The sequence below is a fragment of the Catharus ustulatus genome, chromosome 3 (assembly GCF_009819885.2).
Source record: "Catharus ustulatus isolate bCatUst1 chromosome 3, bCatUst1.pri.v2, whole genome shotgun sequence".
Taxonomy (NCBI): Eukaryota; Metazoa; Chordata; class Aves; order Passeriformes; family Turdidae; genus Catharus; species Catharus ustulatus.
Genome location: NC_046223.1, coordinates 113,824,436 through 113,837,506, shown reverse-complemented (window position 1 = coordinate 113,837,506; position 13,071 = coordinate 113,824,436). Strand labels below are relative to the sequence as shown.

Genomic DNA, 13,071 nt, shown 5'->3' with positions numbered 1-13,071 from the left:
CTCTGGAACAGGGCAGCGTGGCAAATAAGATGGATCTGCTCACAAGTCAAGATAAAGACAGGGAAATCCCTCACCAATTATTCTCACAAACAAAACAGACTTGACACAGGGAAAACCAGTTTAATTTATTGCCTATTGAAAACAGAGAAGGATGATGTAGAATATGCACAGAACTAGAATTTTTTATCCTCATGCCCCAGCAATCTCAGGCTCAATTTAACTCCTTCTGACATTCTCAACCACCTCCTCTCCTCAGCAGCACAGGAGGTCCAGGAATGGGGGTTGTGGTCAGTTCCTAACAAGTTGTCTCCAGCACTCTTGCCCTGCTCCGGCATGGCTGAGTGCCATGGCTTGCAGTCCTTCAGGACCTGTCTTTTCCCACAGGAGCCACAACAGTCGCTGATGAGATGAACAGTGTCCTGTGTTGTGTCCCTTGGAGTGCCTGGAACTGGCTTTTCCCAGCATGGGGCAACCTTGACCTTGCCCTGCTGTGACCCCACAGACCCTCAGCTGCAGCACCTGGCCCAGGCACCCCATGTATCTGCTCATCAGTCACTGTGAGATGAAATTGTGACATTATTGCACGCTGCACCTTGCACAAAACCCACGTTCCTGGGGAATTGAACTGAGCCAGAGTGCCCTGGGCAAAGCCAATCTCATGCCCAGGTCCAAGCAGGCCAGCAGAGCAGTCCCACAGAGCAGGGAATGCTGTCCTTGCAGGCAGTGGGGCAGAGAGGACACGCAGGGCTGGCGTGGGAAGGGGGCTCTGCACCCCCTGAGCTCCCCAGGGCTGTTCCTGCCTCGCTCTTTGTGCATCAGTGACCACCTCTGGTGAGGGCCAGGGCTCAGCATGTTCACCCAGAGCTATTGGCCACTGCCAGACACTGATACAGCCCATGACAGATCCCACAGCACAGGGCCACAGCAGGAAGCAAGGTAAATCAAAATAGAGGTCAACCTGTGGTTGCATTCAGTCAGTTCAATCAGTGAAAATCAAAGCATTTGTGGCAGGTTTGCATGATTATTATCCTTTTGCATCTTGCCTCTGTAAAAAGTCTAAATGACTTTGCTATTAAAAAAAGGTTAACTCTGAGAGATGTTTTAAATAAATGCAAATAATATTTTATTTACCTCATAAGCAAAGTTCAAAGAATTTGAAATATATATTTCTGAACTTGTCTATGATCTCTACTGCCTAGAGAGTTGCAGTGAAAATTAATGGAACTTGTTTTCTCTAGAAATATTTTGCAGGAGCTCCAGCTTTTGTTACACTTTCTATCTCATGCAAACTATGTGCTTCACACAGGAAGGAATCCTAAGCAGTTTCTTTTTCAGCTGGGGATTGCTGAAAATCAGAATAAGGGAATGAACACCTGGAAAAGCATGTTGAATTAAGTTAAGATAAATTATCACCTGTTTTTGGTATTTCATTGCATAAATTAGAGTCAGGATCAAAGACACAAAGTTGATGCTGTACATGATGAAGAAGGAGAGAATAGATTTCATTGCTCTGATGTGGGCTTCCATGCTGGGGCTGTTCATGAAGTTTGTCTGCATCTTGTGTTTGTGTCTCCAGAGAGAGAAGAGAAGGAAAACAGCAGAAGAGATGACTGCCATGAATGAAGCAGTAAATAAAATGCCAGTGACAAAATAAAGACGGTAAAAATGTTCCTCTATTTTGATAGAAGCTTTCCAAAATCTTCCTTGGCACGTGGTATTGAGCTTTTCAGAGACAGCTTTATCAATAGCATTGTAGACAAGAATTCCAATAATAAGGGGGAAAATCACTGACCCCAACAAAAGCCACGGCACCAGCTTGTCAATTTTTACTTTCAGATAGTTGAAGAGGCTGTTCCTGAAATTGGCAATTTTTACACAATAAAAACCACAAAGACAGGCTGAAACACACAAGCTGGAACAATTAGAAAAACTATAAGCACCTAGAAGTAGCTGAAGTATGGAATGAACCCGAAGGCAGTCAGGGTAAAGGTTTGAGAGAAAGGCATCTATCCATGAGAAGCACAAAGAGCAAAACCTGGAGCATCCCAGCAGCAGCAAGATCTTCTCATTAGAGTTCACGGTTTTCTTTTTGACCCAGCCAATACCAAGCACACAAACGATGAAAGCATTTATCCACACACCAGCAAATGCCTCCAGGGTGATGATGGCCAAAGCTGTGGCCCCGTATGAAGTGACATTGGATTGGTGTGGAGAGTGACAAGCTTCCATGGTGGAGCTGGGGAGCAGAGCTGTGCTGGCCAAGGGGGCTGTGGCAGCAGTGCCTGAGGCAGCTCAGTGGCTGCTGTTGCTGGAGTGTCAGGGATGGCAAGAGGAGCTTTATAGAGCTGCTGCTGCTACTGCTGCTGCTGCTGCTGCTGCTGCTGCTGCTGCTGCTGCTGCTGCTGCTGCTGCTGCTGCTGCTGCTGGGGGGGATTTTGGTGCCGCTGCTGCTGGGAGCAGGGCAGGTGCAGGGATGTAAATGTGCTGGGTATCCCCTTACCCGGGGCCAGTGCCACTCTTGTCTATTTGAATGTTGATTCAGGGGGGCTGTGTTGGGTGACACAAACAGCAGAGATGTTTTTGTGCAGTGGGGAGTGTTGTGCTTTTGAGACTGATCTCTGTTTGATCTGTGTCAGGCTTCAGCACCTGGGTTCTTCTGTCCTTTGCCCATCTATAAACATTAAACAATGCCCTGGCTGTGCTCTGCAGAGAACTTTAAGGGCACTCACTGCCTTTTTAAATTTCTGAATCTGGGAGCTGCAAATTTCAACCATGAAGGAAGAAAATTAGTTGATTTTGATCCTCCACAGGCATTGAAATCCATGTTGTATTTACCAATAGTATTGCCTTAAGAGGAAGTGACGGGCCACATTTTGGGGCATGTGAGGGGAGACACAGAAAGTAAGGTGGAATTTTTTACAGAGAGAAGGTGGAGCATATGGAAGAAAAAGGGTAAAAATTGGGACAAGTCCCTGTGCCAAGGTTCCAACATCATCTGCTGAGAAAGTGAAGGATTTTAAAGATGGCACAATGCTGATTTTTTCACACACCGAAGTGACCTGAAGTATCCAAATTAATTTGGATCCTGAAATCTATGAGGATTTTAACAGGCAATTTCAGTCAAGCTCTGTAGGCATGGACTGCCCATGCACTTTGGGTTGGTACAGGACCTGTCCCATTTGACCTTGCACATCAGGACCACAGTAACCAAGGAGATCTCATCTGATGCTCTGGTGGAACCATGAACAATGCAAGCCCAACAAAGAGCACTAGTGCTATGGCTACAGGAAATGAATCTCCAGCATTTTCTCTCTTCAGAATGATGATAGCCATGTTTTCTCTGAGATATAAGCGTCAGCAGTTTGTTATGTGAATATTCATATTACAACCACAAAAGTTCTTTTTTTTTTAAAAAAAACCCTGAGGACTTGGAATGAGACCCAGAGCAGTTTTCCATAACGTGCCAGCACTGGGCAGTCATTCCCATTGACTTCTGACATCTCTCATGTGTCACCTTCCCCAAGGCAGGCACATCCTGCTTCTGTCCCCATGGGCTGGGCAGTGGGGCTGTGCTGATGGACACCCTGTCCCCTGCAGTGCCAGCTGAGTGGGGCTGGTGCACAGGGCAGTGACGCTGAGCTGGGTGTCACATTGTCAGGGACTTGAGAGCAATGCAAGAAGGGATGTGCAGTGTGCTTTGCTGGGGCTCTGGTGTTTTGTGTGGTAGCACATGCAAGGTGCTGGCTTGTGCCTGCTGAGTCTTGTGGCATGTGAGGATGTAAGGGATGATGTTGCACTGGATGGAGGAAATAAGATGGCTCTCCCAGGAGTTCCATGTTAAAGTGGTTGTGACTGTCAAGTTCAAGGATGAAGTTCATGAGCAGCAGCAGGGGAAGAAGGGAGGTGTGGTTGTTCCTTGTACTTTCCATGCCTTTCCCTGGGGAGTTGTGTCCAGAAGAGATGCTTAAGATCTGCCTCTGGGCCTGAGCTGGTGACAGAAGTGACCAGTTCAGGTTGTGCTGTGTTCATGCTGGAACTATTTCATGTTTCACCACCTGCTGTGGTGGGTTGACCTTAGGGAGCAGCCAGACCACCCCCAGGCTGTTCCTTCTGTCTCACACACATGTAGGGGAGAGGTGAAAGACAGGATGGAAAAACTCATGGATCAAGATAAAGGCAGGGATATCACTCACCAGTTACTGTCAAGGACAAAACGTATTTGATGAATTTAATTTATTTGCTTATAGAATATAGAGTCAGATAATGAGGAAGAAATAGAAAACTAGATTACACTGCCTCTGCCACTCTTTCATCCCAGGCTCAATTTCACTCCTTCATCCTCAGCTCCTCCAACTCCACTCCCACAGCAGCACAGAGGGAACTCGAATAGGGGTTGCAAGCAGCTCTTAACAAGTTGTTTCCTCCATTCCTTCCTCCTCACACAGTTCCCCTGATCCAGAGCAAAACCTGTTACCTGGGTGTTTTAGTGAGCCAGAGTGCCCTGGGCAAAGCCAATCTCATGCCCAGGTCCAAGCAGGCCAGCAGAGCAGTCCCACAGAGCAGGGAATGCTGTCCTTGCAGGCAGTGGGGCAGAGAGGACACGCAGGGCTGGCGTGGGAAGGGGGCTCTGCACCCCCTGAGCTCCCCAGGGCTGTTCCTGCCTCGCTCTTTGTGCATCAGTGACCACCTCTGGTGAGGGCCAGGGCTCAGCATGTTCACCCAGAGCTATTGGCCACTGCCAGACACTGATACAGCCCATGACAGATCCCACAGCACAGGGCCACAGCAGGAAGCAAGGTAAACCAAAATAGAGATCAACCTGTGGTTTCATTAATTCAATTCAATCAGGGAAAATCAAAATCTTTGTGGCAGCTTTGCAGTATTGTTATTATATTTTTTGCATCCAATGTTTGTATCAGGGTTTCAGATTTTTCTGTTAGATTTACGGTACTGAAATTTGGCAGAAAATAAACCCTCTGCTGGTCCTCAGAGATCAAAATGTCTGGGTGCAGCTCACTTTGATTTCAGATTATCACAAATTCATCATGTAACTCTTGTCTTGTTCAAATAAGATCTTTTACAGAATCTCAGAATCACAAACAATGCATTTTATTGTAGAAATACAAATTTGGAATCATTGCCATTCATAAACACACTCAATGAATTAGGTCTTAATATATGTAGACAAAAACACCCTCCAAAACAAAAAAAATCTGTGTGTAATTAATTAATCTCAAATTTCCCCTCAGTTAGTCCTAAAAACATAATTTCTATAGGGTACAATCTGACAGAGTGGAAGAGAAAATGTTAACAAAGAGGTGTTCCCTGCTTTGGGGAGGAGAGCAAAGCAATCCTGATGTCCTGTCTGCACAGTGGGGTCATATTCTCATCCTCTGCCAGGGAGGATTTCAAATGCCAAATGGATCCTTTTGGGAGAAGTGCAGCTGAGGCTGCACTCCAAATCCCCTCTTGCTGCCATGGTAAATGGTGGTGGGCAGGCAGCTGATGTGGAAATGAGGGACACCAAGGGTTCTGATTGCAAAGGCTGTGGGTCTTGGGCAGGGGCTGAGCACTTCATTAGCATCACTGCCTCTTCCACTGGGCTCAGGCAGAGCTAAAGGGCCTCTGCCTGATCATCCATCAGCCCACCAGCAGACTCTCATGCCCACATTAATCCCTTCACCACACAGGGGGTTAGGCATCCTTCCTAAAATCATGGCTAAATGACTTTGTTAATAACAAAAATGTGTCTCCAAGATGTAACTAAATCTAAATACAATTATAATAATGTATTTAACTCATAATCATTTAACTCAGTAGATATTAATGACATTGTCTTAACTTACAGTAATTTCACGAATACAAGCCACACCATTTTGACCAAAATTTTGCTCCCACACTGGAAATGCGGCTGATACTCAGGAGCAGCCAATATGTCAATAATTTTCTGACATTTTCATCCTCAGGACTGCTATCCAAGTCTGTGCAAACTGCAAAGTCGAGCACCTGCCAGTAAAACCCTGCATTTGCGCGGTTGTTACAAATTAGTTACTCTCTTGTGCGGTGGGTGGAGCTGCTCTGTGCAGGCAGCACAGGGCTGGGGAAGGCGGGGCAGCTCCCTCCTGCTGACCTTGTGGCTCGCGGGGAGGTAGGGGCTCTCTCCTGCTGGCCCCGTGGCCCGGGGGGAGATAGGAGGCTCCGTGCAGCTGGCCCCACAGTCGAGGGGCTCCCTTCCCCGCTTGCTGCCGCCGCAGGAGCGGGGCGGCTCCATCCCCGCCTCCCACCGCTGCTGCAGGTGCCGGCGGGCTCTGTGTCCCTCCTGCTGCCACGGGGCAGCGCCGGGCCAGGGTGACCAAGCCCAGAGGCAGCAGCAGCTGGCCCCGAGCGGCCCCGCCGAGCGGCAGCGTCGAGCTGGGCCACCCAGCCCTGTTGGCAGCCCCCAACCCTCACAACCCAAGCTGAGCCGGTAAACCCCATCTTGCCTGCAAACGACAGAGCGGCTTATACTCAGGTGCGGCTCATTTATGGACAAAGAACAAAATGTTTGCCAACACCGGGCGATGCGGTTTACACTCAGTGCAGCTTGTATTCGTGAAATTACTGTAGATGTAGAAGAGTGAACATCAGTATCATCTACACTGCCTGAAGAGCTGTAGTAGAAATTAAATTACTCGTTTTCTACAGTTAAAAATCAATAATTTGCAAGGGTTCCAGCTTTTCTCAGAGTTCCTGCTTCATTCAAAACTAACACTTCACAAAGGTGAGAATCTTTAACAGTGCCTTTTTCAGCTGGGGATTGCTTAAGATCAGAATAAGGGAATGAACACCTGGAAAAGCAAACAGATAGATGGATAGGAGCAATGGAACAATATTTTCATTCATCATTATATAAATTACTGACAAGGCCAAACATACAAAGTTGATGCTATAAATTAGTAAGAAGGAGAAAATAGATTTCATTGCTCTCATGTGGGCTTCCAATCTGAGGTCCTTCATGGAATTTGTCTGCATCTTGCATTTGTGTCTCCAGAGAGAAAAGAGAAGGAAAACAGCAGATAACATGACTGCCATGAATGAAGCAGCATATCCAAAGGAAGTGAGAAAAAAATATCTGGAAAAAAGTTTATCCATTCTGATATTCGCATCCCAAAAATTTCCAGGGCAGGTGAAATTGAGGTTGTTATTCTGCATAATTTCATTGACATTGGTCCTCTGCATAGTTTCAGTGATGTCATAGGTAACGATGCCGACTACCAACGCTAATAACCCAGACCCCAACAAGAGCCATGGCACCATCTTGTCAATTTTTGCTTTCAGGTAGATGAAGAAGCTGTTCCTGAAATTGGCAATTTTTATGCAATAAAAAACACAAAGGCAGGCTGAGACCCACAAGTTGGAATCATTAAAAAAGTTTTGAAATGATGCAATTAGTTGAAGCATGGTGTGAACATGAAGGTAATTCTGATAAACTATGTAGAGGAAGATGTATACCCATGAGAAGCACAGAAAGGAAGTCCTGGAGCATCCCAGCAGCAGCAAGATCTTCTCATTAGAGTTCAGGGTTTTCTTTTTGACCCAGCCAATGCCAAGCACACAAACGATGAAAGCATTTATCCACACGCCTGCAAATGCCTCCAGGGTGATGATGGCCAAAGCTGTGGCCCCGTATGAAGTGACATTGGATTGGTGTAGAGAGTGACAAGCTTCCATGGTGGAGCTGGGGAGCAGAGCTGTGCTGGCCAAGGGGGCTGTGGCAGCAGTGCCTGAGGCAGCTCAGTGGCTGCTGTTGCTGGAGTGTCAGGGATGGCAAGAGGAGCTTTATAGAGCTGCTGCTGCTGCTGCTGCTGGGGGGGGGAATTTTGGTGCAGCTGCTGCTGGGAGCAGGGCAGGTGCAGGGATGTAAATGTGCTGGGTATCCCCTTACCCGGGGCCAGTGTCACTCTTGACTATTTGAATGTTGCTTCAGGGGGGCTGTGTTGGGTGACACAAAGAGCAGAGATGTTTTTCTGCAGTGGGGAGTGTTGTGCTTTTGAGACTGATCTCTGTTTGATCGGTGCCAGGCTTCCGCACCTGAGCCCTGGCTGTGCTCTGCAGAGAACGATCAGGGCAATCACTGTCCTTTTAATTTCAGAGTCTGCGAGCTGCAAAGTTCAACCAAGATGCAAGAAAACAAATGGATTTTGATCCTTCACAGGCTGTGAAATCCATGTTTCTTTTCCCAATGGAATTTTCTTAAGAGTAAGTGACGAGCCACTTATTGGGGCATGTGAGGACAGACACAGAAAGTAAAGCTGGAATTTTTTACAGAGATAAGGTGGTCATATGGAAGAAAAAGGGTAAAAATTGGGACAAGTCCTTGTGCCATGGCTCCAACCTCATCTGCTGGAAATGAAGACTTTTAAGTATGGCACCATGTTCAGTTTCTCACACACTACAGTGCTCTAAATCATCCAAATAAATTTAGATCTGAAATTTGTGAGGTTTTTAACAGGCAAGTTGAGTCAAGCTCTGCAGGGCATGGACTACCCATGCACTTTGGGTTAGTACAGGACCTGTCCCATTTGGCCTTGCACATCAGGACCACAGTAAACAAGGAGATCTCAAATGATGCTCTGGTGGAACCATTCAAAACGCAAGCCCAACAAAGAGCAATAGTGCTATGGCTACAGGAAACGAATCTCCAGCATTTTCTCTCTTCAGAATGATGATTGCCATGTGTTCTGTGGGATAAATGTGCCAGCATTGTTATGTGCGTATTCATATTACATCCTCAAAATTACTTTTTTTTTTCTTTTTTCTGGAAATTTAAACACTTGGAATGAGAGCCAGAGCATTTTTCCATACCGTGCAACTCTGGGCAGCCATTCCCATTGACTTCTGACATCTCTCATGTGTCACCTTCTCCCTGCCAGGCATCTGTCCCCATGGGCTGGGCAGTGGGGCTGTGCTGATGGACACCCTGTCCCCTGCAGTGCCAGCTGAGTGGGGCTGGTGCACAGGGCAGTGACGCTGAGCTGGGTGTCACATTGTCAGGGACTTGACAGCAATGCAAGAAGGGATGTGCAGTGACATTATTGCACGCTGCACCTTGCACAAAACCCACGTTCCTGGTGAATTGAACTGAGCCAGAGTGCAAAAATCAAAATAGAGATCAACCTGTGGTTTCATTCAGTCAGTTCAATCAGTGAAAATGAAAGAATTTTTGGTAGGTTTGCAGTTTTGTTATTCCTAGTTCTGCAGCCGATTTTTGTATTAGTCTTGTATGTTTTTCTGTTACATTATGAGAATTGAACTTTGGCAGAAAATAAACCCCTTGTTGTTCCTCAGAGATCAAAGGGTCTGGGTGCAGCTCAGTTTGATTTTGGATTTTTGCAAATTCATCATGTAACTCTTGTCCTGTTCAATAAGATATTTCACAGAATCACAAATAATGCATTTTATTGTAAAAATACAAATTTGAAATTGCCATACATAAACACACTAACTGGATTATTTCTACATATATGTAAAGAAAAAAGCCTCCTAAACAAAAAAATCTGTGCGTAATTAATTTAGCCCATCTTTACCATCAGTTAGGCCTATAAACAGAATTTCAGCATGGTACGATCTGACAGAGTGGAAGAGAAATTGTTAACAAAGAGATGTTCCCTGCTTTGGGGAGGGGAGCAAAGCAATCCTGATGTCCTGTCTGCACAGTGGGGTCATATTCTCATCCTCTGCCAGGGAGGATTTCAAATGCCAAATGGATCCTTTTGGGAGAAGTGCAGCTGAGGTTGCACTCCAAATCCCCTCTTGCTGCCATGGTAAATGGTGGTGGGCAGGCAGCTGATGTGGAAATGAGGGACACCAAGGGTTCTGATTGCAAAGGCTGTGGGTCTAGGGCAGGGGCTGAGCACTTCATTAGCATCACTGCCTCTTGCACTGGGCTCAGGCAGAGCTAAAGGGCCTCTGCCTGATCATCCATCAGCCCACCAGCAGACTCTCATGCCCCCATTAATCCCTTCACCACACAGGGGGTTAGGCATCCTTCCTAAAATCAGGGCTAAATGACTTTGTTAATAACAAAAATGTGTCTCCAAGATGTAGCAAAATCTCAATACCACAATTATAGATTTAACTCATAATCATTTAACTCAGTAGAAATGAATGAATTGTCTTAACTTAGATGTAAAAGAGTGAACATCTGTATCTACTACACTCCCGGAGAGCTGGATTAGAAATTAACTTCCTTGTTTTCTATAGAGATCCAAAATTTGTATGGATTCCAGCTTTTCTCACAGTTCCTACTTGATACAAAACTCACATTTCATGCAGGAGAGAATCTTTAGCAGTGGCTTTTCCAGCTTGGGGTTGCTGAAAATCAGAACAACTGAATGAACACCTGGAAAAGCATGCAAGTAAATGAATACCAGAAGAGGGATGATCTTATTATTCTTCATTATGTAACTTATTGTTAAGGCAAAACCTACAAAGTTCATGCTGTAAATCACTAAGAAGGCGAGAATAGATTTCATGGCTCTGATGTGGGCTTCCATGCTGAGATCCTTCATGGAGTTTGTCTGCATCTTGCGTTTGTGACTCCAGAGAGAAAAGAGAAGGAAAACAGCAGATAGCATGACTGCCATGAATGGAACAGCATATCCAAAGCAAGTGAGAAAAAAATATGTGAAAAAATGTTTATCCATTCTGATATTTGCATCCCAAAAATCTCCGGGGCAGGTGACATTGAGTTTGTTATTCTGCATAATTTCATTGATGTTGTTCTTCTGCATAATTTCACTGATGTCATAGGCAACGATGGCAATTGCCAAGGCTAAAACCCCAGACCCCAACAAGAGCCATGGCACCATCTTGTCAATTTTTGCTTTCAGATAGGTGAAGAACCTATTCCTGAAATTGGCAATTTTTATGCAATAAAAAACACAAAGGCAGGCTGAAATCCATAGGTTTGAATAATTAAAAAAGATTTCAAAAGATGCAAATAGTTGAAGTATGGTGTGAACATGAAGGTGATTCTGATAAATTATATAGAGGAAACTGTATACACATGAGAAGCACAGAAAGGAAATCCTGGAGCATCCCAGCAGCAGCAAGATCTTCTCATTAGAGTTCAGAGTTTTCTTTTTGACCCAGCCAATGCCAAGCACACAAACAATGAAAGCATTTATCCACACACCAGCAAATGCCTCCAGGGTGATGATGGCCAAAGCTGTGGCCCCGTATGAAGTGACATTGGATTGGTGTGGAGAGTGACAAGCTTCCATGGTGGAGCTGGGGAGCAGAGCTGTGCTGGCCAAGGGGGCTGTGGCAGCAGTGCCTGAGGCAGCTCAGTGGCTGCTGCTGCTGGAGTGTCAGGGATGGCAAGAGGAGCTTTATAGAGCTGCTGCTGCTGCTGCTGTGGGGGGGAATTTTGGTGCTGCTGCTCCTGGGAGCAGGGCAGGTGCAGGGATGTAAATGTGCTGGGTATCCCCTTACCCGGGGCCAGTGTCACTCTTGACTATTTGAATGTTGCTTCAGGGGGGCTGTGTTGGGTGACACAAAGAGCAGAGATGTTTTTCTGCAGTGGAGAGTGTTGTGCTTTTGAGACTGATCTCTGTTTGATCAGTGTCAGGCTTCAGCACCTGGGTGCTTGTGTCCCTTTGTCACCTACAATGAACAAGTTAATTTTGGATATACTAATTAAAAGTAATATTTCTTTTGCTAATTTTTGATGTTGGTCTTGGGCAGAGCATTGCCTTGTCAGAATTTGAATTTCCTGATATTCCTGTTGTCTGCTTTATGTTGTGATGTGGTTTTCCTCTGATTTTGCTGACAGAATTGAGAACTTTGTTTTGGATTTTCAGTTTTTTTCTTCTACTTTCTGTCTTCTTCTCTCCCTATGCTTGTGAGAAAAATAGGAATAATTTCTATTACCACAGTTCTGAAGATGAAGTGTCTGTGCTTGTACAGCTGCCTGAAATGAAAATGTTACTGCAGCAGGACCATACTGTGCCTGGGTTTGGGCTCAGCTCAGTGAGAGGAATCTGGTGCCTTAAAAATGACCAAAAGTGTAAAATCATGATCCCAAATGCTGCGTTTGCAAATCAGGAGGATATGGATCAGGTACTTGAAATACACATCTGCTCCTTCTTTTTATCACTCCCCTCCTGCATCTCAAGAAGGACAAGATTGTATCCAGTGTGCATATTTCAGATGTCCTTGTGCCACTCAGGTTGCAGCAGACTCTTTATGGAGATTGATGCATCTGGATGGGCACACAGCTCTATTGGGATCTGAATGACAGTGCACACAGACTGGATTGTTTCCATCAGAACTTGATAAAGGCCAAACTCGTTCTCTCTTCGTCATCTGTTTCCTTCTTCATTTATGACATGGGGACTCCTAAATGATGCGTAAATTTGACATGGTGCAGCAGCTCATCGGTGTGAAACTGCTGACTTTTCTCCCTGCTCTCAGCTGGAAGAGCATTGCACTGGTGGGACAGAGCTATTGTATTAAAAAGAAAAAAAAAAAGACTGATTTGTCCTGATACTGAAAGGAATTTCTGACAGAGATTCCAGAACCCTGAGTGCCTACAAAATCAGAGTCCTGCAGGAAGAGGAGTTTGCCTTCTCTTGGGCAAGATCTACACCTGGAATGTCCATGTCTGGATCCAGGCAGTGCTGGGCCCAGGGGGGTCCCTGTGAGGGGAGGTTGGGGCTGCTCCACGCTGGACACACTGCGGAGTTTTCTCAAGTGGTGCTGGCAGCAGGACTTTGGCCAGAGCAAGACAAATCCTCTGACCCTGTAGAAGGGCCCCTGTGAGTGCAGCTGTGTCTGTGCTGGACTGTGCTGTTCAGGTGGAGAGCAGCAACTGGCACAGCACAGTCCCAGTGAGAAGAATGGCCTTAGACCAGAAAGATGAGGACTGGGAACTTCAGAAAGAAGACCTTGAGATAAACCCACCCCCTGGTTTTGGGAGAACAGCACAACTTGTGCTCAGAAGAAAAATGGAACATGAAGGTGGAAGCAATAGTGTGTAGTGTCTCTTTGGTAGCCTCTGGTGGTGCCTTTGTCTTGTTTTGGTAGTGA

At 45.8% G+C, this 13,071-nt stretch overlaps 3 protein-coding genes across 3 annotated transcripts; all 3 read right to left on the bottom strand.

Annotated features, from left to right (window-relative positions):
* Positions 1 to 631: 631 nt before the first annotated feature.
* On the bottom strand, positions 632 to 2,749 carry LOC116994056 (taste receptor type 2 member 9-like). The gene has a single exon (XM_033055455.1). It carries the CDS (start codon positions 2,227 to 2,229, stop codon positions 1,276 to 1,278), a length of 954 nt encoding a protein of 317 aa, XP_032911346.1. The 5' UTR covers positions 2,230 to 2,749; the 3' UTR covers positions 632 to 1,275.
* A 3,804-nt stretch (positions 2,750 to 6,553) lies between these two features.
* Positions 6,554 to 8,043, bottom strand: LOC116994053 (taste receptor type 2 member 9-like). Its single transcript, XM_033055451.1, has one exon. The coding sequence runs from the start codon at positions 7,708 to 7,710 to the stop codon at positions 6,745 to 6,747; it is 966 nt and encodes a 321-aa protein (XP_032911342.1). The 5' UTR covers positions 7,711 to 8,043; the 3' UTR covers positions 6,554 to 6,744.
* A 2,174-nt stretch (positions 8,044 to 10,217) lies between these two features.
* Positions 10,218 to 11,638, bottom strand: LOC116994052 (taste receptor type 2 member 9-like). The gene has a single exon (XM_033055450.1). The coding sequence runs from the start codon at positions 11,262 to 11,264 to the stop codon at positions 10,284 to 10,286; it is 981 nt and encodes a 326-aa protein (XP_032911341.1). The 5' UTR covers positions 11,265 to 11,638; the 3' UTR covers positions 10,218 to 10,283.
* Positions 11,639 to 13,071: the final 1,433 nt, after the last annotated feature.